At 57.4% G+C, this 23027-nt stretch overlaps 10 protein-coding genes across 10 annotated transcripts; 7 read left to right on the top strand and 3 right to left on the bottom strand.

The window, feature by feature from the left end:
- Nucleotides 1-2373: 2373 nt before the first annotated feature.
- Nucleotides 2374-6689, top strand: PG986_008593 (RNA-dependent RNA polymerase; the record flags this gene model as incomplete). The annotated part of the gene is made up of 10 exons (XM_066844815.1): nucleotides 2374-2756; nucleotides 2820-3567; nucleotides 3623-3784; nucleotides 3841-4629; nucleotides 4686-4936; nucleotides 5003-5173; nucleotides 5240-5528; nucleotides 5581-5643; nucleotides 5712-5741; nucleotides 5787-6689. The coding sequence occupies 10 exons, from the start codon at nucleotides 2374-2376 to the stop codon at nucleotides 6687-6689; spliced, it is 3789 nt and encodes a 1262-aa protein (XP_066697213.1).
- A 1529-nt stretch (nucleotides 6690-8218) lies between these two features.
- Nucleotides 8219-9603, top strand: PG986_008592 (cytochrome P450; the record flags this gene model as incomplete). The annotated part of the gene is made up of 3 exons (XM_066844814.1): nucleotides 8219-8251; nucleotides 8337-9131; nucleotides 9208-9603. The coding sequence occupies 3 exons, from the start codon at nucleotides 8219-8221 to the stop codon at nucleotides 9601-9603; spliced, it is 1224 nt and encodes a 407-aa protein (XP_066697212.1).
- Nucleotides 9604-9922: 319 nt separating this feature from the next.
- On the bottom strand, nucleotides 9923-11566 carry PG986_008591 (uncharacterized protein; the record flags this gene model as incomplete). The annotated part of the gene is made up of 1 exon (XM_066844813.1): nucleotides 9923-11566. The coding sequence occupies one exon, from the start codon at nucleotides 11564-11566 to the stop codon at nucleotides 9923-9925; it is 1644 nt and encodes a 547-aa protein (XP_066697211.1).
- An 887-nt stretch (nucleotides 11567-12453) lies between these two features.
- Nucleotides 12454-12831, top strand: PG986_008590 (uncharacterized protein; the record flags this gene model as incomplete). The annotated part of the gene is made up of 1 exon (XM_066844812.1): nucleotides 12454-12831. The coding sequence occupies one exon, from the start codon at nucleotides 12454-12456 to the stop codon at nucleotides 12829-12831; it is 378 nt and encodes a 125-aa protein (XP_066697210.1).
- Nucleotides 12832-13211: 380 nt separating this feature from the next.
- Nucleotides 13212-13973, top strand: PG986_008589 (uncharacterized protein; the record flags this gene model as incomplete). The annotated part of the gene is made up of 1 exon (XM_066844811.1): nucleotides 13212-13973. One exon carries the CDS (start codon nucleotides 13212-13214, stop codon nucleotides 13971-13973), a length of 762 nt encoding a protein of 253 aa, XP_066697209.1.
- A 277-nt stretch (nucleotides 13974-14250) lies between these two features.
- PG986_008588 (uncharacterized protein) lies at nucleotides 14251-14709 on the bottom strand (the record flags this gene model as incomplete). Its single annotated transcript, XM_066844810.1, has 1 exon — nucleotides 14251-14709. The coding sequence occupies one exon, from the start codon at nucleotides 14707-14709 to the stop codon at nucleotides 14251-14253; it is 459 nt and encodes a 152-aa protein (XP_066697208.1).
- A 900-nt stretch (nucleotides 14710-15609) lies between these two features.
- Nucleotides 15610-16452, bottom strand: PG986_008587 (cas1 appressorium specific protein; the record flags this gene model as incomplete). Its single annotated transcript, XM_066844809.1, has 1 exon — nucleotides 15610-16452. One exon carries the CDS (start codon nucleotides 16450-16452, stop codon nucleotides 15610-15612), a length of 843 nt encoding a protein of 280 aa, XP_066697207.1.
- A 1343-nt stretch (nucleotides 16453-17795) lies between these two features.
- PG986_008586 (uncharacterized protein) lies at nucleotides 17796-18667 on the top strand (the record flags this gene model as incomplete). The annotated part of the gene is made up of 2 exons (XM_066844808.1): nucleotides 17796-17941; nucleotides 18340-18667. The coding sequence occupies 2 exons, from the start codon at nucleotides 17796-17798 to the stop codon at nucleotides 18665-18667; spliced, it is 474 nt and encodes a 157-aa protein (XP_066697206.1).
- A 580-nt stretch (nucleotides 18668-19247) lies between these two features.
- PG986_008585 (uncharacterized protein) lies at nucleotides 19248-19607 on the top strand (the record flags this gene model as incomplete). The annotated part of the gene is made up of 1 exon (XM_066844807.1): nucleotides 19248-19607. The coding sequence occupies one exon, from the start codon at nucleotides 19248-19250 to the stop codon at nucleotides 19605-19607; it is 360 nt and encodes a 119-aa protein (XP_066697205.1).
- A 1926-nt stretch (nucleotides 19608-21533) lies between these two features.
- PG986_008584 (uncharacterized protein) lies at nucleotides 21534-22282 on the top strand (the record flags this gene model as incomplete). Its single annotated transcript, XM_066844806.1, has 2 exons — nucleotides 21534-21832; nucleotides 21946-22282. The coding sequence occupies 2 exons, from the start codon at nucleotides 21534-21536 to the stop codon at nucleotides 22280-22282; spliced, it is 636 nt and encodes a 211-aa protein (XP_066697204.1).
- Between the last annotated feature and the right edge of the window lie 745 nt (nucleotides 22283-23027).

The following is a 23027-nucleotide window of genomic DNA, read 5'->3' as shown; positions in this document are numbered from 1 at the left end:
TAAGAAGGATGAAAAGAAGAAGCGGGCCCATGATACCTCACGATAGAAAGCTGTAGTCCTAGCTACTTGCCATCTCAGGGTGTTCTGCATCGAGGCTAGGTAGCGCGAGCAGGAGTTGACTGCGCCACCCAAAACATAGAATACACCATGCAATGTTACGTCAAGAATGCATCTCAGGGCTCGAACCATGGTCGGGGCTCGTGGATAATGGCGGCATTTGGTGACTACAAGTACTCCTGATCATGCGTGCAACCCCTACATACATCCGCATGGCGACAGGGCGTGGTACTCCCACAATTTTACCGCGCCAAGAGGAACCCAAACAACGGCCGATCCAGCAGGAAAGAGGAGTCATCACCTACCCAAAGAGGGACTCGCTTACCAAGCCTATCCCCTGCCATCCTTGGATTCGGGACGAAAAGTACCATATATCTGGGGCGACATGACTCCACGCAATCGTCCAGGGGGTCGCCATCCTAAACGGGAACTGGGCTAGTGGGTCTTGGACCGAGTGTTCGCTTTCACAATGTGGACAAATCCATGCCGATGGGCTGGATTCTTTGGGCTACAGCAGGTCCATATTCGATGGACTGTAAGCAATCCACCGGCCTGGACTTCTCTCACAAGGCACTCCATCGACGGGTTCCCTCATACGCATGTGGCACCTGCAAGAACCAGCGTGAAGGCCACAGGGCTTAGCGTGAAGGCCGGAAGGGCTGAACGTGAACACGTGAACAGGGGAACAGGGGTTCACCAGCTGGACATAGTGTTACACTGAACACGGAGCATCATTTGGACCTGTGCTAGCTTGGACGTTGCTCGAATTATCAATAGGACTCCCCCCCTTTGAGCGGGATGATTTCCCCTGGGCTAAGAGTGCAATCAACCCCACGGACATGACCCGCACTCGCTCGCTATTGCTATTTATATCGACGGGCCTAGTGGATTCAACTGCACATGGAAGCAGGGCTACTTCTCTTCCTTCTCTGCGCTCGGCAGCATGCGGCCCGGCGTGCAATACTGGGCCATGTAGACCAGATAGGCAACTGGCGAATGACATGCTGGGGGTCATTACCTGGCCCTCTGCCTGGCCACGCGACAAAGTAGAGATGGTGGGCGAAAGACCTTAGAGGTATGCAAGTAAAGGTGGGTAGTGACGACTATCACCAAGTTTCCGTACACGCACATCCAGTGTATCTTATTTCTCCAAACGTCCCTGAGGCCCTGTTCATTGTCTACTTCATCTGCTCTTTCGGCACACCGATCACCTTCGCGAGTGGAACTCGGCGACCCCAGTGGTGAGAACAGGGGCTCCTTGTGGCATGGCCGTCTAAAGCAGGGGTTGTAGCTGAACAACGGTCTCCAAGTCTGCGGCCGTCGCTACGCAGCCACCTCCGCCTTTATGAAATAGCTTCCTCGGGACGCCCAAAGCCATCAGGTAGCGGATCCAGGTAAGGCTGATCACACTTTCCGCTATTGCTGCCGAGGAGGTACCCGACTGCAATGAGCTGCGGCCGATTTCCGTAACTAGACGTGACACAGTCGAAACGGGAAATCTCGACAGCGCTGAGCTCGATGTATTCCTGGGATCACGACTATTTGATTAACATGCTAACCCGTCACCAAGTACCGGAGCCCTACAAACTTAGCCCCCGGGGGTTGACCCCGGTCGAGCAACGGCAGCTTTGTGGCTGGATCGACGCCTTTGTGTTTCCCTGTGCCAGGCTCCATGAGGCCTGACCTATTCTTTTTCCCACCTGACGGCCAAATGCTTCGGCTCAGGACTAATCGTGAAGGCCGCAGGCAAGTTATGCTCGGGCCCGTGCCCAGAATTATTGTCAAAATCGAAGCTTCTAATAAGTGATTGGGCGCTGGCTGTCAAGGTCCAACCGGCTGTTAGTGCACTGTCAGTGGCCCGTGGTGGTGACGGATGGTGGGGCTTGCAGCAGTTTCAGAGGCTCCTGCCCGCTACGCTGCTGCTTGACTGCTACCCCACCACAAAATCGCGTTTTGCAGCTTCACATTTGCAGCAGCACTTTGATTGATGTCAAGGCAAGAGCAGCAAGTGCACATTGGTAGAATTAAGGTGCGACTGGATTTTCCAGCCCTCAATTGATCTGATGGATAGCACGATGGTTGCTTGAGACGGAGCACATTTGATCTTTCCAATATTCATGAGCCTGTCGTCTTTTCCCAGGTGCGACAATTGGCCAGCCCTACTACCACCAATCTCAAATTGATCGTGGCGGCAACTTGCATCGGACCAAACGCACTTGCAGTGCAAGAAACGCCTCCTTCCCCCGCCATACATCTTTCTTTACCGCCAATTCCAAGTATGCACATCGACTTCTGTTCCAAAGCCTAGCCGCCATCATGGATGTCTTCCTGTCCAACCTGCCGCCCGACATTTCCGACAAGGCCCTCAAGACCCAGCTGGCCGCCAAGCTGTCCGCCCTCGGCATCCAAGACGACTGGGCCTGCAACAAGCAGCGCAAGTCCAAAAACGGCACCATCACCTTCCTGCGCGCCCAAGATGGCGCGGCCTTCTTGCTCGAGCACGGCGCCCACGATATGCCCGGCCAGATCGGCCGCCACGGCAGGACCAAGCAGAAGGCCCGCTTGTACCTGTTCAGCGAGCGCGTCTTCTGCCACAGAGGCCGCCAGGACCCCGACCCCTTCCATCTCAAGGCTCTGCAGAAGAGTGCCAACGACCGTCGACAGAAGGCCGAGGATGACCGTCGCAAGAGGGCCGAGAGGTACGTTTGACGTGTCTGTCTGGAGATGCGTGAGCTGTAGGTGTCTCTGACCTCTTGACGCAGGCACCAGGACGAGCCACCGAAAAGCATGAAGGTTGCATTTCCCCTCCAGGGAGTGGGTGAGAAAGCCCTCTCCTGCGGCTACTACACATACCAAGAAGGCGAGCTGGTGTACGTGCCCGAGGCCGGCTGGCAAACAATGGAGGGAATCGCCAGCTTCTCCAAGTACCAGCTCACCGTGACGTATACCGATTGGTTCGGAGGCTCGATTCGGCTCGAGATCCCCTACCGCATCATCGAGACAATCGTCACCTCCTCCACGCCCACCGCCCTCACTTTGACCCTCTGGGAGGCTCCGCGAATCTTCAAGAACCGCGATCTCGAAGCCGCCATGGCGAACCTCTCGATCCAGAAAGGTCCGCAAGGGCCCAGCAAGGACCGATTGACCTGTATCCCCGTATCAGGTGTACGTGACCACAAACGAACCATGGGACAGTGTCTTGTCTACCGCCTCGTCGTGTCGCCAGTGGAGTTCTATGAGAAGGTCGAATCACTGAAGAGCAGTGAGCTTTTCTCGATGGGCCATCGGAACAACGTGCCCACGAGTTACGGAAACCTGAGCATTGCTGATGGCATGAAGAAGTTCACCGCTCTTGTCTCGGAGTGCTCCAAGGTCATGCCGTTCGACGTTCTTTACCAACTCCAAGCCCTGGTCCAAAACGCCTACCTTCTGCCCTGGACTGTGGACGCCATACTTCGTCGGCTCGCCACGTATTATGGGGTGGGCACCACTGGCGAAGCTCAGGATAAGGTAATGACCCCGTCTCCTGATGGCCCCAATGCTGTTGCTAACTACATTTGGTCAGAAACCGCCCTTCTCTGCTCAGGCGATCAAGCGACTCTTCCCCAAAATCCCGTTTCCTGGCTTGGGGGTCGATGCATCCATGTTTGAGCCAACCAGCCTCTGGGACTACCTCTGTGTCCTCGAGAAGCTGGTCCGGGAAGATATGGCCGCCGAATTCTTCTCTGTAAGTTAACGTCGTCGGCACATGGTCAGATTTGTAACCTACTGACACGTCTACAGGAACGAGCCCGTGATAACCTTACATGGGTATACAAGGCTCAGGTCTCGCCAACTGGCTTGACGTTTCACGGGCCAGAGCTCGAGGCCAAGAACCGGATCCTGAGACGGTTCCCCGACCATGTCGAATATTTCTTGAGAGTCCAGTTCAGTGAGGAGGATGGACAGAATCTCCGATTCAACCCCAAGGCCAGCAATGCCGAGATCTACGAGCGATTCAAGGAGGTTTTCAAGAAGGGTTTTGCTATTGGTGGCCGCCACTACTCCTTCCTCGGTTTCTCGCACTCCTCATTGCGCAGCCATTCCGCGTGGTTCATGGCTTCCTTTGTTTTCGACTCGACACTGCAGACTTACTTCACGGTCATCTCCCACCTCGGAAAATTCAGTCACATCTACTCTCCTGCACGATGCGCCGCCCGCATCGGACAGGCATTCTCCGAGACGCCGTTCGCTGTGGACCTTACCGGCAATGGCGTCAGCTCCCACATGGTCCCGGATATCACTCGGGTTGATGCAAAAGGCAACGAAAATGTGTTTACCGACGGCGTGGGCAGGATTTCGCAGGAAGTTGTGGACCTGATCCAGGACTCCATGGCCCAACGGAAAGCGTTTCCCACTTGCTTTCAGATCCGATGGGGTGGAGCAAAGGGCATGATCGCGCTTGATACTGAATTGACTGGGCGAAAGATGCTGGTTCGCCCGTCGATGGTCAAGTTCGAGACAGACGACAACGACAACCTCGAGATCTGCGATGCGGCCAGCAAGCCCATCCCCCTGGTCCTCAACCGTCAGGTAATTAATTCTGTTGCCCCTGTGTGCCCATGGCCAAGTTTACTGACACTCTACAGATGATCAAGATCATGGAAGACATGAAGGTCTCCAATGACTTTTTCTTCAAGCAACAAAACAGAGAACTCAACCGCCTCCGTCTGATAACAGCGCACACCATCAACACTGTGGAGTTTCTCCGGCGGCAAAGGATCGGAGAACAGGCCGGTCTTCCGCAGCTGATCAGATGGCTGGATCGAAACGAGATTGACTACAAGAAGGATCGATTCTTGAGCGCGGTTGTCGAGTCTGCTGTTCTGAAGGAGCTGAGGTGAGCTTGGTGCCCTGGCGGTTATTCATGCAACCCGCCTTTTCCGTGACTAACGCTTCGTCGCAGGCTGCTGAAGCATAAGGCCCGAATCCCCATCGACCAGGGAGTGACCCTATTCGGAATCTGTGACGAGACCCAGTTTCTCGACGAAGATGAAGTCTTCATCACGTTCAACAAGTCGGAGGCTGTTCGGGCAGACTGCATGGAACTTGATCAACGCCAGATGCTTGTGACCCGGTAAGTCTTTTGGCCTTCAACGGACACCTCGATCTATATGACACACTGACAGAACGTACGTCCCAGATCCCCTGCAATGCATCCTGGCGACATCCAGATTGTCACCAACGTGATCCCGCCCGACGACCACCCGTTGCGATCCCTGCAGAACTGCATCGTCTTTTCGCAAAAGGGTGAGCGCGACCTGCCCTCACAACTATCTGGCGGCGACCTTGACGGGGACATTTTCAGCGTGATATGGGATCCTGGTGCTATGAACGCCGAGACCCTGACTTTCGAGCCTGCGGATTACCCTCGTACCCCTCCGCTCAACATTGGTCGGGAGGTCGAACGGGATGACATGACCGAGTTCTTTGTGAGTTTGCTATTTATTTGAGAGGTATCCGGCCGCTAACTTGGCTTCGAAGGTCCAGTTCATGGAAGCTGATCAGCTGGGTGAGTCCAAAGATCCTAGCGCTCTGATGGACCTGGTAAGTACCCCGTGACGAAGCTGACAAACCGCCAGGGCTTCTCGCGAACAAACACATGATACTTGCAGACCAAAGAGACGCAGGTACAGTGGCCGACGGTATGTGCACAGATTCTATGACGTTGAGCTGCAGACGCTGATTAGTTAGATTGCAAAAAGCTGGCCGAGATGGCTTCCACGGCTGTGGACTATTCCAAGACCGGGGTTGCGGTTGACATGACGCAGCTGCGCGGGATCAAGTCCAACCGGTTCCGTCCCGACTTCATGGCCCCTTCTGCCCCCGTGAACATCAGAAGACGAACGGAAATCTCGTTCGAAGAAGAGGTGATTGAACCGACGGGAGACGATGACGAGGAGACCGACAGTCCCCGGTACACCTACTACGAATCCGACAAGATCCTTGGCCTACTCTACCGGGCAATCGACGAGAAGAAGATCTGGCACGACAGTGTCCGCGTCAACTCTAATCGCGTTGCAGGACCCGCCGTCTGGAATGCTCTCATGACCCTGATCGAGTCGGAGTGCGCCGCGAAGGTGGGCGTCGAGGTCAACTGGAAACAGTTTGAGAGCGAAGCCTCGAAGATCCGGGAGACGTACGAGGACATGATGTACAACATCACCATGGACTACTCGGAGCACGCATCGATTCCCATCTCGGAGCTCGAGGTCTTCACCGGCAGCATCTTCAACAAGTCGGGCGTGCAGACGCCGCGACAGCGTGATCGATCGCTCAAGCTGAAGGAGGCCTTTGACCGCATGGCCAAGACGACGGTGGCCCTTATCCGCAAGGACAAGCACGGCAACGACGAACACGACGCGGAGGACGACGATGTTGCCAGCACGGTGCTGGACTACAACCCGCTGGCCGCGCTGGAGCTGAGCCTGGCCTGCCTCTACGTCGGCGGCCGCCAGCTGAAGAGCCGCATTGGCCGGTGGGGCCAGGAAGACGGAAACAGTGGTGGATACCAAGGCTTTAAGGTGGTTGCGGCATCCTGTGCCACAAGGGAGCTGGATCTCGCCATTCGACGTGCTGATGGCGGTGGATAAGGAGCCGCGCTTCAAGCAGTTGAGTCCAAGGGGTTAGATGACTAGAAATAGTGGCAAGCGTTAGACGAGATTGCTTCCTAACAGAAACTTGCAAAGCGTTCTTTATCGGGTTCGGTAGTGCCGCTTCGCCGCACATGTTCAACGGCAATGCTATGGTGACAGGGGGGCTACTAGGTAGTTTATGCGACTCTTGGCATGCATCCTGACCGCGGCTATACCCCTGTCGGCGGGAAGCCTAGAAATCCCGTCTCCTAGCAAAGTTCCCCTCCGCGGCCCCCCCCACTCCCAACGGTTATCTAACTTGACTGAAACTAGTCACCCGCAGCGAGACCCTTGGGGCTAACGCACAAATAGAACTATGGGACGATCTGATCGGGCTTTTGTGGTTGCGCCACGGCCGAGTTCTTCTCACTCTTGGCTGCGAGGAGTGCGATGGCCTGGTATGATTCTGGTAAGGCCATGCAAGCCCAGCAGCAGAAACAAAATTGGCGCGGAGACGTCTCGATTCCAAGCTGTGTGCGAGCCGGGCTGCGACACGTTCGTCCTTGGTTTTCTCCAGAGGGATACGGGACACGCGGCAGTTGGGCGTGGCACGACTGTGGCCGAGCTACGTCATCGCTCCCCGCCAAGCCACGTAAGGGATGAATATATGATGTTATCATGTGCGAGAGTGCGCCCTATACAGCTGATGCTTGAGCCAGAAGCGCCCGTATTGTGACCATGGTCTTTCCTCTAGATTGCTACACAGTTTCAGCCATGCAAAACGCTGTGGAATCTGCGAGGAGGGCTAACAAGTTTGGTAGCGTTGAGCAGCTTACATGAAAGATGGCCGAGATTCCAGGGAAACCAAAGGGGCCTTGGAGACTGGGGATTTGCTGCTCGTCGGAGAATCTGGCATACACCAAAACCCACATGCCGTGGACTTCCCCGACGACCCACCACCCTTGTTACGCAAACATATTTATGCAGGTAACCCTAGTTACGACACCGCTTGGCACACCCTCCCAACGACGAACGAAACCCTGATATACGACCACATACTAAATTGCTCGATTCACGAGGGGTCGCGCCCAATCATGGTCGCCCAAACATAGGATTCCTGTAGATAGCCACCGGGCGATCCGTGGCCGGCAACCCTACAACCCGTGGGCATCAGCATCCAAGTGCCGAAGACGAAGACCCATGATCGGGCTCTTCATTCATCCCGATGCCTCGTATCGGCCCATCCGGGATAAGGACCGCGTGTCAAGAGCCAGGTTTGCTTCCTGGCCAAATCCCCTCGCTGCGTCAAGAAGAGGGGGAGTTCGGATCCCGGGTTCCGAGTAGACCAGACCATATACTCCCTGGAAAGCCGGACATGTGTATATAAGCCCACCGCCTTTGCCGCTGTAATATAACATGGTGTGGTACATATCTCCCATACAACCACTCCAGGGCCATCGTCCTACCTTGCACACCCAGTATTTACCTATACAAGAACCGCACATCAACCTTGTTGCGGACCTGTCAGAGTCCCGCCGTTGCCCAGCATGATGAAGCTTGTGGCACAGATACGGGGCCATGTATACAGCAACCCTCAGTTGGGCGTCGGCCAGTTGGCGGCGATCGCAGGTGGCCTGAATCCACTGGGGACATAAGATGAAGTAGGCAACGGCTGACCCTTCGTATTGTCTCTACAACCTCTTCCTCCACCCGCTCCGAAGCACCCCGGGCCCCAAGCTCTGGGCCATGACGCGGGTCCCCTACACGCTCAACTTCTTCACGGGCCGGGGGCCCTGGAACGCCCGCGAGCTGCACGCGCGGTACGGGCCCATTATGCGGGTGGCGCCCGATATTGTTTCCGTCGGCCACCCGGACGCGCTCGTCCAGCTGCGGGGCCACCGCACCAAGGGCAAAGCGGAGAACCACAAGGACGACGTGGTCTACTGGCAGATGAAGGGCAACATTGTCGGCACGAACCGAGAGGACCACTCGCGGGTGCGACGGATCATTTCGAACGGGTTCTCGGCCCAGGCCATGATGGAGCAGCAGCCCCTGATCCAGCGCTACGTGGACCTGCTGCTGCAGCGCCCGCGCGAGCGCTGCGATGGCGGGCGGACCCCGCTGGACGTGACGCAGTGGCACAACTGGGCCACGTTGGACCTGGTGGGCGACCTGTCCTTCGGCGAGCCCTTTGCCTGCCTCGAGCAGGGGCAGTACCACCCATGGGTCACCCTGACCTTCGAGAGCATGCTGACCATGGGGAACACCGCCGTGCTGCGCCGCTTCGGGTATGGGGTCGGCAACCTGTTGTCGTGGTGTTTCATTCCGCGCGCCCTCGCGCGCAAGATGCAGGAGCATAATGCGCTGTCGGCCGTCAAGGTGGAGCGGCGGCTAGGAAGGCAGGCAGAGCGCGGGCATCTCATTGGGAAGATGCTGAGCGGGAGCCGGAAGCAGGGCGATGTAGGTCTCATCATTCCCGTCTCCATTGGTGAGGTTGCCAGAGAGGCCCGCAAGATGCACTGACACTCCTGCGCAGGAAATGAACAAAGACGAACTGGTGGCCACCGCGGCGATCCTCATCATCGCCGGACCCGAAACGACGGCGGTTCTCCTGTCGGGGGCGACGTACCTCTTGGGCAAGCACCCGCACATACTCGCCAAGCTGCAGGACGAAATCTGCTCCAGCTCTAGCAGCGAGGAGGAGATCGACCTCCTCAGCACGCAGAAGCTGCCCCGCAACACCGGGCCTCCATGGCATCGCCACTTTCAGACATGTGCACGCGGACGAGCGGCGTTACAGCTACCACCCGCGCGGCCGGCCTTGGGGGTCCAGCGGCGACCGCGTGGGTCTGATCGTGGTATCCCGGGCTCTCGAGAAGGATATCGTCAACGCGGGGATTTGCGACAGTCCCCGCGACCCGGGACCCAGTGATCATTGTCCTGTCTGGGGCTGTTGGGCAGTGATGGGATTATGCGCACAATAAAGGCTCCCAGAAGTTGTATTTCATGTATCAGCCACCAAGGCAACCGCGTATCATCATGAAGCTATCTTGTGTTGATAGATTCCTGCCTGAACATATTTCGCATATGGAGCTTCACTAGCTCAGCAGCAGCTGGGGATCAGAGCTGGCAGATTCAGGTTGGATGAAAGTGGTTGGGTGGCCCAGTTCTATCATTGATGCTACGAATCACTCTATACTGGACTGTCAGACATTTACGCCCGTCACTCCCAAGGTCTGCCTCGCAGCCCCTCACAAGAACCCCTGAACCTTGTCCCAGAATGCCTGCGGGTTCTCCGCCATGGGCAGGTGTCCCGTCTCCGGCACCACCGCCAGCTCCGCGCCCTTCTCGCCTAGGTTGCCCCGGAACCCGTCCATGGCCTTGACCAGCGCGCCCTTGCCGTCGCCCTCGCCGACCACCAACAGACCGGGAACGGCGCACTCCCGCATCTCCTCCTTCATGTTGTAGTCCCACAGCGCCTGGCAGCCGTACCGGAAGCCCTCGACGTCGTTGGCGGCCACCATGTCCGTCATCCACTGCACCGTCTCGGGCCCTGTGTTGGGGTGGAACCAGCGCTGCACCGTCGCGCCGGCCAGCTTCTGGATCCCTGGGACTGTCGTCGTGCCGTCGTCGAGAGTAACAGTGCTCTCGGCTAGGGTGATGCGCTCTTTCCAGGCGCTCGTGTTGGCCTCGCTCGAGGCGGCGTTGAAGTCGCACGCGATGAACTTGTCCACCTTGGCGCCGTGGCGCAGGGCGAATTTTAGAGTTGTGGCCCCGCCCATCGACACGCCGACGAGCGCGGCGAGGCGCGGGATGCGGAGGGCCTCCAGCACACCGGCAAGGTCGTCGGCGTGCATCTCGAGCGTCGCGGGCTGGGGCGGGTGCGGCACTGCGCGGCGGCCGCGGGCGTCGTAGCGCAGGATCTTGTATTGCGGCCTTTGCGTTTCCAACATCGACACGAGGCCGTCCCACATGTGCAGCGAGGTCAGCAACGAGTTGCAGAAAGCGATCACGGGCGCCTGCGGGTCGGGGTTGCCTTCGAGGCGGTAGGGGACGACGAGCCCGTCGGAGGGCAGGGTCACGAAGGACTCGATGGCTGGGTCCGAGTTATTGTTGGTCGTCTTGGTCTTGCCGTCGGCGGACTGGAAGGTGGACGTGACAGCCGGCAGTTCGGAGAGAGACGCAAGGTCGCGCGGCGCGGGGCCGAAGGTGTAGAAGAGCGACCAGATGCGGCGGCCCTGGAGCGTCGCGTAGTTGTCCGTCACCCTGACGCGCCAGGGCGTGGCCATGGAGGCCTTGTGCTCCGGTCCGCCGAGGCCGTTTTCTTTCGTGTAGTCATGAACTCCGTAGAATATAGTTCTGGCGCCGCCTTTCGTGTCGAGGACCGACGTCTTGAAGAGCCGCGTCCGCAGCCAGCCGGGCACCTTGGACAGCATCTCGGCGTGTTCCTCGTTGTACCACCTGAGCAGTTCTGTTTCCGCGTCCGGGTGGTCCTTCAGGCCGAGCTCGACGACCACGAGCTGCAACCCGGCGGCCTCGTCGTCGGTCAGCTGCTCGATGGGCAGGAACAGCGGCGACTTCTTCTCCGACACGAGGTCCCAGAAGTGGCGCATCACGTCGACCTGGCCAATCGTCTCGGCTTCGCGCGGGGATCGGTTCGCGCGCAGGGTGGTGTAGGCGTCGGTCTCGAGGTGGGACATGCGGGCGACGTCGTAGGCGGCGAGGAACTCGGGCTGCTGGTCGTCGGCGGCGCGGTACCGCAGGCCGTTGGCGAAGATGGCGGGGATGCGCAGGCGCGTCGGGCCGTGCTCGTTGTTGTACCACTCGTGGAACTGGGCGGGCGGCAGACCGGGCTTCGGCTGCATCGTTACCGCGAGCATTCCCGGGGTGGACATGGTGGCAGTGTGGGCGGGATGAAGCGAGAGCGTACAGGGACACAGCAGGCAGTGTGGACGGGATGAAAGGTCAGAAGCCAGTAACAGACACGCTCTTGGAAGGCCAATCTCAACCAATTGAGTCGGAGATCGAGGGAGAAAGAAGAAGAGAGCCTTCTAGAATGGAGATGATGTAGCGATTCATGGCGGCCATGTGCGTGCCAGGGCAGGCCAGATATAGATGGAGCAGACTTCCTCGGCACTGGAGCGGTTGAAGGTTGAGCCCGGAGTCTGCTTGTCCAGCGCGTAGGGCAGCGTCACGACACTGGGCAGTGGACACTGGCGCTGAAGGTCAGTGAGTGTGAGTGTGGGGTCAATGTTTACCCCTCGTTTTGGCGGGCTTCGGCCCCTCCAGACGGATGACGGACTCGGCAAAGGTCGCCCTGGTCAAGACACTACTCTTCACCACTTACACAACTCCAAGCTGGGTGTCGAGTGCTGGAAAAGGGAAACTTCAATTCGCCACGAGCGCTTCCAAAAGACCGGCTTCAGCTTGGAAAGAATCACCTGCATAGCTGCCGTGAGCAACTCTCTACCTCTGATGCTTCGATGACATATGATCATGTCGCGATCTAGATGGGCGCGCGGCATGTCATCTGCAGCACTCGGAATGCTACGGCCAGTGACATTTCTCAAGACCTCCCAATGCATGTGGTTCATGGAGTTGAGAATATTCTGCAATTGGACGTGAGCATATGACCGATGTAGTGGAACCAGGTGTAGCTTCTCCATGGTCCCCAAGAGGTAGATTCGCTATTCGCTAACCGCTGTCTGGACATATTACAAAAAGGGCCCTCGTCGTTTTTCACCATGGTAGCGACTTCAGCTGAGGAGAGAAACATTTCGACATGGAGGAACCGTACGAGGAGTGGGTGAAGGACTACAAGTTCACCCGCCACTACTTCCTCCGCGACCACCACCAGGAGCCGCCGCGGTGGGTCGGGCACCTCGAATGCCTCGCCCGCGACCTGGCCCCCCATCTCGCCCGGGTCCGGCTGCGCGACGTCACCCACCGCAACGTGGTCAAGTGCCGGGTGTTCCACGCCGAGGAGAAGCTGGTGTACCACTTCGAGAGGGAAAAGAGCACCAAGGACTACGTATGTGGCATCAACGCCATCTACAGCGACATGTCGCTGCGAGGCCTCTGGCCGTGGCCGAAAGCGCCAGAGGAGGACAACGGGAATGCTGCGCAAGGTGCTCTACCATCTCCCCGGGGCTACGGCTGACGAAGGGCAGGCTTGATCATTGTGAGCCTCGTGGTGTCATCATTGCTGGCTACAGTCAAAATGCTCAAGGATAGTGGATAGTCACGAGATGTGCCGAGCCACAGTCCTGAGCTGAGGTGTGCTTGTCGGAGAATCCGATGTTGGCTGGCAGAAGAATGAAGATTTTCAAATCGACCCTATATCTAGGAAACTATGATCTTGACTTGCTGCTGGTGTTTGAGCAATTTGCAAAGGCTGTGGGCCATCGACGAAGGTTCAAAGGCTCGCAAGCCACCAAATCCCATATTCCTATTGAACACTCGTACACTACTCTTACTCCATCTCAGCGCTCCATACCTTTGGCCATACGAAGAAGAAAAAGAAAAAGACGGAAACCCGCAATGACCGGCAGCAGTCAAGGACCAGAAGGAGCCCCCGTCCCCTGGAGCCCACCCACGTACCAAGAATCGTGCAACCCGAGACCGACGCCCCCCGCGACGGCCGGCGCCTCCTACCACGCCTACGCCGCGCCGCCCTCGATCGAGTTCGAATTCCACCCCGTCCCGCAGTCGCCGCGGGCGGACCAGCACTGGTTCGGCCGCCTGCGCATGAAGACCGAGACCGTGCCGCAGCTGATGAAAGATGGGTTCGCCATCACCCCCGAGAGCATCCTGCGGGAACAAGGCTGCGTCAAGTTCACCACCAGCGAACCCGAGGAGGAGTGGATGAAGGAGAGGTGGCCGTACACTCGGCACTACTTCCTACGAGACCCCAACACCCCCATCCCCGCCCCGGCCCGGCAGCAACGAGAAGAGGGAGAAGGGAAAGGGCAAGAAACCCAAACACCGCCGCGTTGGATGGCGCACATGCAGTGCTTCGCGGCCAACTTCGAGACGCTGGCCCAGATCCGGCTGTGCGAGCTGACCCATCACCAGGTCGACAACTGCACCGCCTCGGCGCGCGGCGGCAAGGGCCCGCGGATCTACCACTTTGACCGTCTGCGGCCCCGCGAGTCCATCAACTGCATCTACGACGACCTGTCGCTCGAGGGGTTGTGGCCGTATCCGAAGAACCAAGAGGGGTTCTTGGAGGGGGCCACCAGGCGACAACGCTCTGAAGCCTTTACTAGTCCCTTGCTTCAGGGCTTGATCCAGCGCGGGTGAGCAGAGTAGGTCATCGGCCGTAAGGGACTTGGGGCCTTTGGCTGGGTGGCAGCAATGCTCACTTCCTTTCTTGCTGCTCGATGTTTCGTGGAGGATTTCGAAATACTTATCAACATGTATTTCAATTATTCGGGAGACCTGAGAATCACTTGTGCATTCATGTATTTAGCTCAAGTCTGCGGATAATGAAAAGGATAGCGGATTCTTGAGGCTGACGCTGCTTATTGCAAAGAGAGTAGTAAAGTACGTAGTAAAGTCCTCGCGCTCTCTTCGGGGTTCATCTAGGCCACGGCCACAATCCTTCCAACGGAAGGTCGCCGTAGATGGCGTTGACACCCCCCTTTCCCCGTTCGAACTGGTAGATGAGCTTGTCTTCGTTGTTGACGGCCCAGCAAGACGCGACGTTGCGGTGCGTGAGGGCGAGGAACCGAAACTCGCCGAGATCGGGCAGCACACCACGCGTCCTGACTATTAAATGCGCCGCCCAGCGCGCCGGCTCCTGCTGCCGGTCGCGGAGGAAAATGTGCCTCGACCATGAATAGTAATACATCCACAGCGGGGATGTTGCGTATTCGCTCTCCGCGATGTATCCCTGTTCGTACAGGACGTCACCCTCCGCCACGCTGAACCCTTCCTTCATCAGCTGGGGGACGTTGGCGGCCTTGACGCGCATGATACCGATCCATGGCTGTTCCTCCCGCGATTTGGTAGGGTCGGGATGGAAACGGAAGTACATGGTTACGTCTCCGGGAAACTTGTGGAAGAAATCGCCACTGGTCGCCGGCGGGAACTCCGCGTAGGGAGGCGGCGGATCGACGGAGGCCCTGGTGAAATCCGGGTATCAGAACGTTCGCTTTTCCTATTGTTGATGTGTCAGTAAGGTAGAATGGGAGGACGTGTTCTGACTTGGTAAAAGAGCTGTTACGCCAGCCGATTTGGTCCTCATATCCTTTTCGGAGACCACAACGATCCAATTTCTCCAGCAAATTCTGTTCACAAATATGTTCCGGAGAAACAGGCGTTTTATAAGCCCAATAATACGCAAAGCGTAATCAGAACAGTTGCTCAAAGACACAGTACGCGCCGAGGATAAGCTTCGAAATGGGCCAGGGTCCTTCTGCCTGGAAATTCTGGAATTGATGGTACCCTGTACTTTAGGGGCATTCGATTGGCAGGATTAACCATCCGAGAATAGCGAGCCATTTGGTTCCTGGAGTCAGTCACTCCTAGCGATTAGTAAATAAGGAGATGCAATGAACATTTGTTGTCGCCCGGTCACAAGTCACAGGCATGGCAAAGAAGACGCGGTGGTGTGTATATACATAGCATCGCAGCTTCTCGATTAACAGCACTCTATCTACAGACTTCACTGCTGTTCCTCCCAACTCTCCCCCGGGCTGAAACCCTTCTATCTAAACAAAAAGCAAGTTCAGTCAATCAATCAAATCGTAGCACTCGTGAGAGAAACCCCGGAAGACTCCTTGATTATCCTGTAGCAGCGATGCACAGCAGCACCGCCAAAGGGGAAGGAAGGAGGCCTTCCGAAGCGTTCGATCGGAGTGGGTGCGCCAAGAACTCTGAAGAGCTCTAGGCATCCCGGCTGTTCCTGGCCATCTTCATCTCAGGATGGAAAGGCTTATGCGATGAAGGAGCGGGCGTTCTTCTGGTTGTTGTTGCCGGCCTTGTTGTTGTTGTTGTTGTTGTTGTTGCCCTTGGCGGCAGTGTTGCCACCAGTAGCGGCACCGGCGTTGCCAGTAGCGGGAGCAGCAGCAGCGCCACCGGCACCGGCGACCTGGAAGGCGATGTTGCCACCGAAGGGACCGGCGTTGTTGTTGTTGGCGATCTTCATGAGGCAGAAGTTGGTGACGCCAGTGGTGGGGTCGGTACCCTTGCAGGTGGTGCCGGCGGGGATCTTGACGGAGAAGCTGGCGTCGGCGCCGACGTTGGTGGCTCGCTTGCGGATGCCCATGGCGGCGAGGGCGCGCTGGACGACGTTGCCCCTGCCGTTGCCGACCATGTTGGAGGTGGCCTTGAGCAGAGTGCCCTTGGAGTAGGCGCCGGTGCCGGTAGGGTCGATGACGACGTTCAGGTCACCCTGCTTGTTGATGGCGGTGCCATCGGAGGTGACAGTGCGCCAGGTACCGGTGATGGTACCGGAGCCGTCGGCAGAAACCTGGGGCAGGGTGTTGCCGGACAGGGCCATGGAGTCGCCCAGGGTGTTGGCGACCTTGAGGTTGCCGTTGGCGGTGGTCTTGCCGAGGCCGTCGGTCAGGGGCTTGTTGGCGGACTTCTTGGGGAAGACGGTGGTGTCCTTCTCGGTGGCGGCGTTCCGGCCGAAGCGGGCGACGACGGCGCCCTTGATGCCGAGGGCGGTGCCGTTGCCACCCATGTTACCAGTGACGACCTGGACGTTGCCGTGGGCGGAGACGACGGAGGCGGCGGCGAGGGCCAGGGCGAGGAGAGAAGTTCCGGTGTACATCTTGAGGATTGTTTTGGATTGAAAAGGTTCCGAGGATTGGAAAGGGACTGCGAGTGAAGAGCGAAGAAAGAGGCTCGAAGGGTGCAAAAGAATTAATCGGTAAAGATTGTTGAGAAGCGAAGAGTAAACAGACCAGATCAACCGGTTGCGAAGTGTAAAGAAGAAGCGAAGTGAAGAGTGAGAAGCTGACGATGCTGATGATGGGGAGAGAGAATATCAGCAGTAGAGAGGCCACGGACGGGGCGTTATATACTCGTCGGCGGCGCTTAACCTCGTCGCGATGTTGGGTGTTCTTGTCTGGCATCCTCCCTCACTATCCTGGACTTTCGCCAACAAGCGACTCGGCGATGTTGCTGGGCTGTCCACCCCGACTGACCGGGTTGCGACTAGCTTGATGGTGGTGTGCCTGTCCTGACTCCTCAGGTTGTCAAGCGTTTGACCCCTTGGCAGGGGTGTTGCGACGGGTATGCGACAGGGATCTGTCCAGATTCGGGACCCACGTGAGAAGGCAAGCGAAGAAAAAGAGCCCAGGATTCTATCCTATTGGGGGTGTAGTATGATCTCGACCCTCGACAGGGGCCCCGACATCTCATGCAACCCCCTGTGGACAATCTGGGATCGGAATCGCGACGAGTTGCCCTGCCGTCCTTGCCGTGGCGGGTGTTCTCTCGCTCTTGGCTGCCAAGTGCTGCTTGGGTCGTGCTGCCGTCGCCCGTCGACCAAACACCAAGCGAAAATCGTTGCAAATCAATGCAAATCATAGCTGCCAGCCGGGAAACAAAAGTCTTGGCCTTGGGGATTCTCTGGGACTTCCATCTCCCGTCTATCCAGTTCACTACCAGGCAAAGTCCGGTTCAATCGTCAAGTTAGTAAGCAAGTAGTTTGTCTGGCAATACACCTGAATTGACGGATCGTCCCCGAACCTGGGGTGCTGCTGTAGTGTAGTGTAGGTATTGTGCAAGTCGTTCCGATGTGGGTGCTAGCGCCAATCCGTCAAGCTGTCAGTTCGTCAATCACAGGTGTCACCCAATCTGTCGTTCTTCTCGCTCCTCACTTCAGGCAGCCAGCACTGCCATGCCAAACCCCTTTTCAGACGAACGTCCGCAGAGTGGGATTGACATGAAAGAGAGGCCAAGAAGACGCTCAGTCGGGCGCCCGAGGATGCCGACGACTGCTCGTAGTGATCTTCTTGGACGCGGCGCCCGGGGCTTTGGGCTGGGGGCCGACCGCGAATGTTGCATCATGTAACTGTGCTTGCCGGGTTTCTTGGCTTGGGCCTGCTTGGGCCTGCTTGGGCCTGCTTGGGCCTGCTTGGGCCTGCTTGGGCCTGCCTAGGCGCTAGGATGCTGAGACAAGCTTCGGCGGGCCCATGCGATCGCGTCGCCAAGCTGCTGGGCAAGCGTCTTTTTGGTCGTCGTGTTCTGCTGGTGTGTACCCAGAAGCGCCAACTCCCGCCTGGGCATCCTTGGGGGCTTGGGCAGTACATTAGGTACTGACTTTGGGGGGCGCGGTTCACCTGAGATCCCCCCACCGCTATAATACCTCGGCCCTTTCAGTGAGTGGGATTTGCCGAAGTCTCCTATCAGCCTATGTAACTATGGATCGTGAGGACTCTTCTGGTGTATGTATTTCCCGCATCGACGTTGAACAATGCGCACAAGATTGGACGCCGTCGTCTAAATCAGTCATGCATATCGACATGGGATTTCGCCATGGCCGGCCAGCAGCCGCTTTGGCTGCCCGTCTTGGACTGCGCCTCTTGAGCAAGCAGGCAATTGGACCCCCCCCCCCAATCCCATGGGGACTATTCCTGGTGCAATGCATCCCACGACTGGCGATGCATTTTCCTTTTCTGTGTCACGTTTGATGCACTGTTGAAATCGCTAGCGGCCCTGGGGAAATACGAGAACTGCCGGACGACAAGGAAGTCCCCGAAGCAGACACCAGCGCGAACCGAAGGCATCCAATGGCCGACAGCCCTGCCAAATCGGATGCTACCACACGCCGGCCTCGACCTCATCGCACGGATTTGCAGCGCAATTCTGTGTGTGCCTCGAAAAGCAAAGACTCCCTGGCCCTGGCCTTTCGAAAGGACCCCCTTCGAACGGACGGTTACATCATGCGCTTCAAAACAGATCCACTAGTTGTTTTAGAGGCGATTCCAGTGGGACGCCCTCGCCAGGCCGCCAGCCCCATCCCTGCCCGTCTCACCTGATCTCTTCTCCCACCGGCGGCTGGCCTGTAACATTGACAACCACTTGACAAGCAGCAGCAGCAGAGGGTGCGCCTGTTGGACTAGCGGCCAGAGTCGGGCCCTCCTGGATCGAAGCTCGAAACAAGCATAACGGAATCATCGTGAGATGACTGGCCCTACTCCGAGATTTTGAAACAAGCATAACTGCAAAGCATAACGGCAATCATGAGAGAACCCATTCAGAACCCATTCCCATCCCACCCCGACGCGGTCGTTATCGCGTGGTGCCCGATTGGCAATTGCAGCAGCGCGCGCTTTCCGGGCCCTGCGCGCCTCTGCTGACAGGGCCAGTGTGGACTCCGGTTCACCGCGCCTCTGCATGCATGTACATTCATTGCACATAGGCACATGCCAGGCTGATATAACTCATCTCAACACATCAAACCGGTGGCAGGGGGCGGCATAGAAAGAAACGCAAACGAACTCCATCGCGATTCAATCCCCGGCCTCCACCGTGCATTTCGCGCGTCGTGCACAAAGCGACGCCCAAGAGTCGAGACCTCCGGGCTTGGACGCAGGCCCGGGGCCCGGGACGCCCGGGATGCCCGGCGGCGCCGCGAAATCTCTGCTTTTCGAGCTGCGAGAGAGGCCGGACCTGATCGGCGCAAGGGTCGGGGAGCCTCCAAGCACTGGATCGGAGTCCAATGCCGTGCTGGTTTCCATGTTCGATGCGTGCTCCAAAAAGTTGGCGCCTGTGGCCTGCCAAGAACGAAATGGGCGAAACCCCGACCAGCGCTTCGGGTCCACTCCCGCGGGCAGACCAACGTCGCATTCCCCTGGCCAGAGCTTTGGCCCAGCATGGTTGTTATTGCCCGAGAGGCTCCGCTCATGGCCCATGATGGACTGCAAGGGCTCATTCCGAAGATCTCCCTTCTGCTCCTTGGCGAACCGGTCCAAGTAGAGTTTTCCCCGTTCGTCTGGGCGTCTGCATCAGCCATCCAATCGAAAAGCTTGAGTGCAGAGAAGCGCCCGCATGGCCCAACAGAACCACAGAGTCGCCGGCATCGCTTGTTGAGATCGACTTCTAGATCTTAGGTGCGTTAGGCATGGTCCTGAGCTTGAGATCGCGATGCGTGATGTCGGGCAGGAAGCAATCGCCCGGCCCCGATGACGGTTCCGCGTGGTGGCATCGTCGCCGTTGGGTCATTGCCTGCAGCAATGTCTCGCCTGTCATCAGAAGGATTTTCGGCCTACCCTGAGAAGATCCAAAGTGTTTCCCTTCGTCAACGGCTGCCCGTTTTCAGCTGCTGCCGCCCAAACGCCTCGGCCGCCGATACCTCCTCCTTCTTCTCGTACGGGGGCCTGTAAGCTCCCAGTATGGTACTTTTGCCGCAGATCGGCAGCGCGGCATCCTGTCCAGGAACAATAACCCCCCAGGCCCGGACGTCGTCTGAGGCAAACTCTACCCGGGGAGCCCCTTCGTCTGTTTGTCTATTCTTTCAATCGCCACTTTCAGCACCACCCTCCTTTTTCCTGTGCAGCTTTTCGACCAATGAGGCAAGGGATCCCTCTTCACCGGCGGTGGCAAGGGCGAAACGTGCCCTTCCAAGGGATCCGTTTCATCCCACTATTCGGGCCACTGACAAACCAATCGCATCCCCGAGTGAATCCCGCTCTCATGCATGCGATGCTACCCTGCCCACGGCTCCCCTTTCGCCCATCAAGAATAGAACCAACACCGCTGTTCCGCCATCATGGCGGTGGAGGATCTCGTGTGTAATCAGTACTCTGCTGCCATAGGAGAAGACCAACCACCAAAGCTGGATAGACCACGACATCACTTGCTGGTTCATGCCATTCCCCAGATGCCACATAGCTCTGCAAGCCTGTATGGGGCCAAATCTTGTGAGTCCGACTGCTATGGCACAGCATCAGATGCTGAATAGTTCAAGACTCAAGCTTAGCTCATGATGCCAGGGATAATCAAAAGCCTGGACATTTACCAATGATTGATTTACTGACTGCCTCACGTATACTACCCCCAACAACTTCACCTTGCCGAGTCCGAGGTATGCACCGTCTGAAGACATGGGCACATCGACATCAGCTGCGGACTCTCGAGACGCAGTAGCGTAGTTCGACAACATCTCGAGTTGGGAAGACTCGGCCAAACTTGGCCATGGCCATGATTGGTAGCCTTTTCTTGTATTTACCAGCAAGGTAGTCATCCTGTAGATTGTAGCGTAATGCCTCGTCGACCTAGGTAATGGTATCATGTCTTGGTTGTTCTAATAATCCATTTCCCATCCTGGTCCAAACAGGAAAGCTTATATTTGCCTCGCCAGACTAAAGGATTCATCTGAGCTCATAGAGCTCCATCGTGACATTCCGGAACCTGCATCATTCAGCCGAGGATATTGGAAAAGGGGGCCAAGGCCGGCGACGTAGCGACACCCGCCAAGTAAGGCCAAGCCGCCCCCAACTAACCCTCATATACAGAAGCGCTGGCAGATCTGATATGTGACATAAGTCTAATTGTACCCGTGGATGATTGCTCAGTAATTAGCGGATGGGAAATTAATTGGTACATTACTGAGCCAAATGCGTAACGTGACAGCCATACATTCTGCTCACTATACATCGGTAAGGAGTAGTGGTGTAGGACAGAGCCATCCAAAAGGGTTATGTACATGACGCCGTTGGGCCATCTGGAAGCAAGGGCGTGATTTGCGCCCATTGGAGAAGGTATGACTAGGGATGGCCATCAGTCGAGCGTACCCGCGAGAGTTTGCGGGAATCCTTTTCTCTTTCCTTTTGCTTCTGGCCATCCAGACTACCTCAAGCTCCATAGCACCACCAGCCCTCGAATCGATTCAACTACATCACTATGAGACTCTTTCTGACCGCTCTCCTGGCGTCCGCTGCCAGCAGCGTCATGGCGACCCGGTACTGCGACCCCGCCACCAGCGTGTGCTACGACCAGATGGTCGTGGCCAGCTACGGCGTGGCCTACCGCGTCGCCATCCCCGACGTCGCCGCGGCCCCCTTCGACATCCTCCTCCAGATCGCGGCGCCCCAGTCTGTGGGCTGGGCCGGCGTGGCCTGGGGAGGGCGGATGACGTTGAACCCCCTGACCGTCGGCTGGGCCAACAACGATAAAACTGTCGCCTCTTCTCGGTGGGCTCCGTAGGTCTATCTTGATTGCAGTTCGATTCGGCTTGAGCATATCACCATCAAAAAGGACTTCCATTCGCTGCACTTGGGTGCAGCTACGAGGAACCAAAGAAGCTAACGTCGAGCCCAGGTACCACTCCATGCCCGGCCCCTACGCGGGCGCGACGTACACCGGCCTCAAGGGCCTCCGAGGCCAACAGCACGCACTGGACCCTGACGGCGCTGTGCCGCGGGTGCAGCCAGTGGACCGCGACCTCGCAGCGCGGCACGAACACCGAGAGCCTCGACCCGGCCGCCACGGCGCCGGCGGATTTGGCCTACGCGCTCTCGGTGACGCTGCCCGCGGAGCCGGCCAACAACGCGTCGCGCATCTCGTACCACAGCGCCCGGGGCGCGCTGGCGCTCGACATGGCGGTGGCCAAGACGAGCAAGTTCGATGAGTATGTGCAGTTGTTGTCGTAGGGGAATGCTTCGGGCGACTGGGCTGTGAGCATCGTTTGAGGGCATAGTTTTCTACGACAGAATGCCCGAATGCCAGTGGGCGTGGGACCGACTGATACGATGGAACGCGAGATTTTCAATTCTTGATATACATGAAGGACGAAAGCGCAATTTGGATAAACAATAACAAATAGCTAAGGGGTTAAATTGCGAAACAACATAAAGCTACTTAAAACTAGAATGTCTACGCGACTGCTAGCGATATTTAAACTACTCCTCTTTACACTCGTGAACCCTCGCCGATATTTCCCCCAGTGATAATGATGCCAACATTCAGACACGTCTTATCGTCCCGCGAAATACGCTCATGGAAGCCCTTGTCGAACAACAGCGCCGCGAGCGGCACGGCCGAACTGGGCTCAACCGACCCCTCGAACCCGAGTTCCCGCGACACCGCGAGCGCAAGCACGATCTCCTCCTCCGTGACCTACAGCACGTCGTCGGCCGCCATGCGCTCCGAAATAACGGCCCAGCTCGCGTCGCCGATCTCGGCGCGCAGCCCGTCGGCCGCGCTCGGCGGACCCACCGTCGCGTCGCGCGGGATCTATGTCGCATTTGGCGTTGTTTTTGGTGGTTTGGTGATGGACTTGGTTAAAATTCTATGGTCGTTTCTATACCCTATTTCCTATTTTTTAACGGCTGCGACGCCGCCACATTTGCTTCTAGTATATTTAAACTCTGCCTAGATACTTATGACACCGGTCCT

This window comes from Apiospora aurea (genome assembly GCF_038362705.1).
Source record: "Apiospora aurea strain CBS 24483 chromosome Unknown utg000006l_segment0_segment0, whole genome shotgun sequence".
Taxonomy (NCBI): Eukaryota; Fungi; Ascomycota; class Sordariomycetes; order Amphisphaeriales; family Apiosporaceae; genus Apiospora; species Apiospora aurea.
Note: the sequence above shows the minus strand (reverse complement) of the source record. Positions and strands in the feature narration are given on the sequence as shown.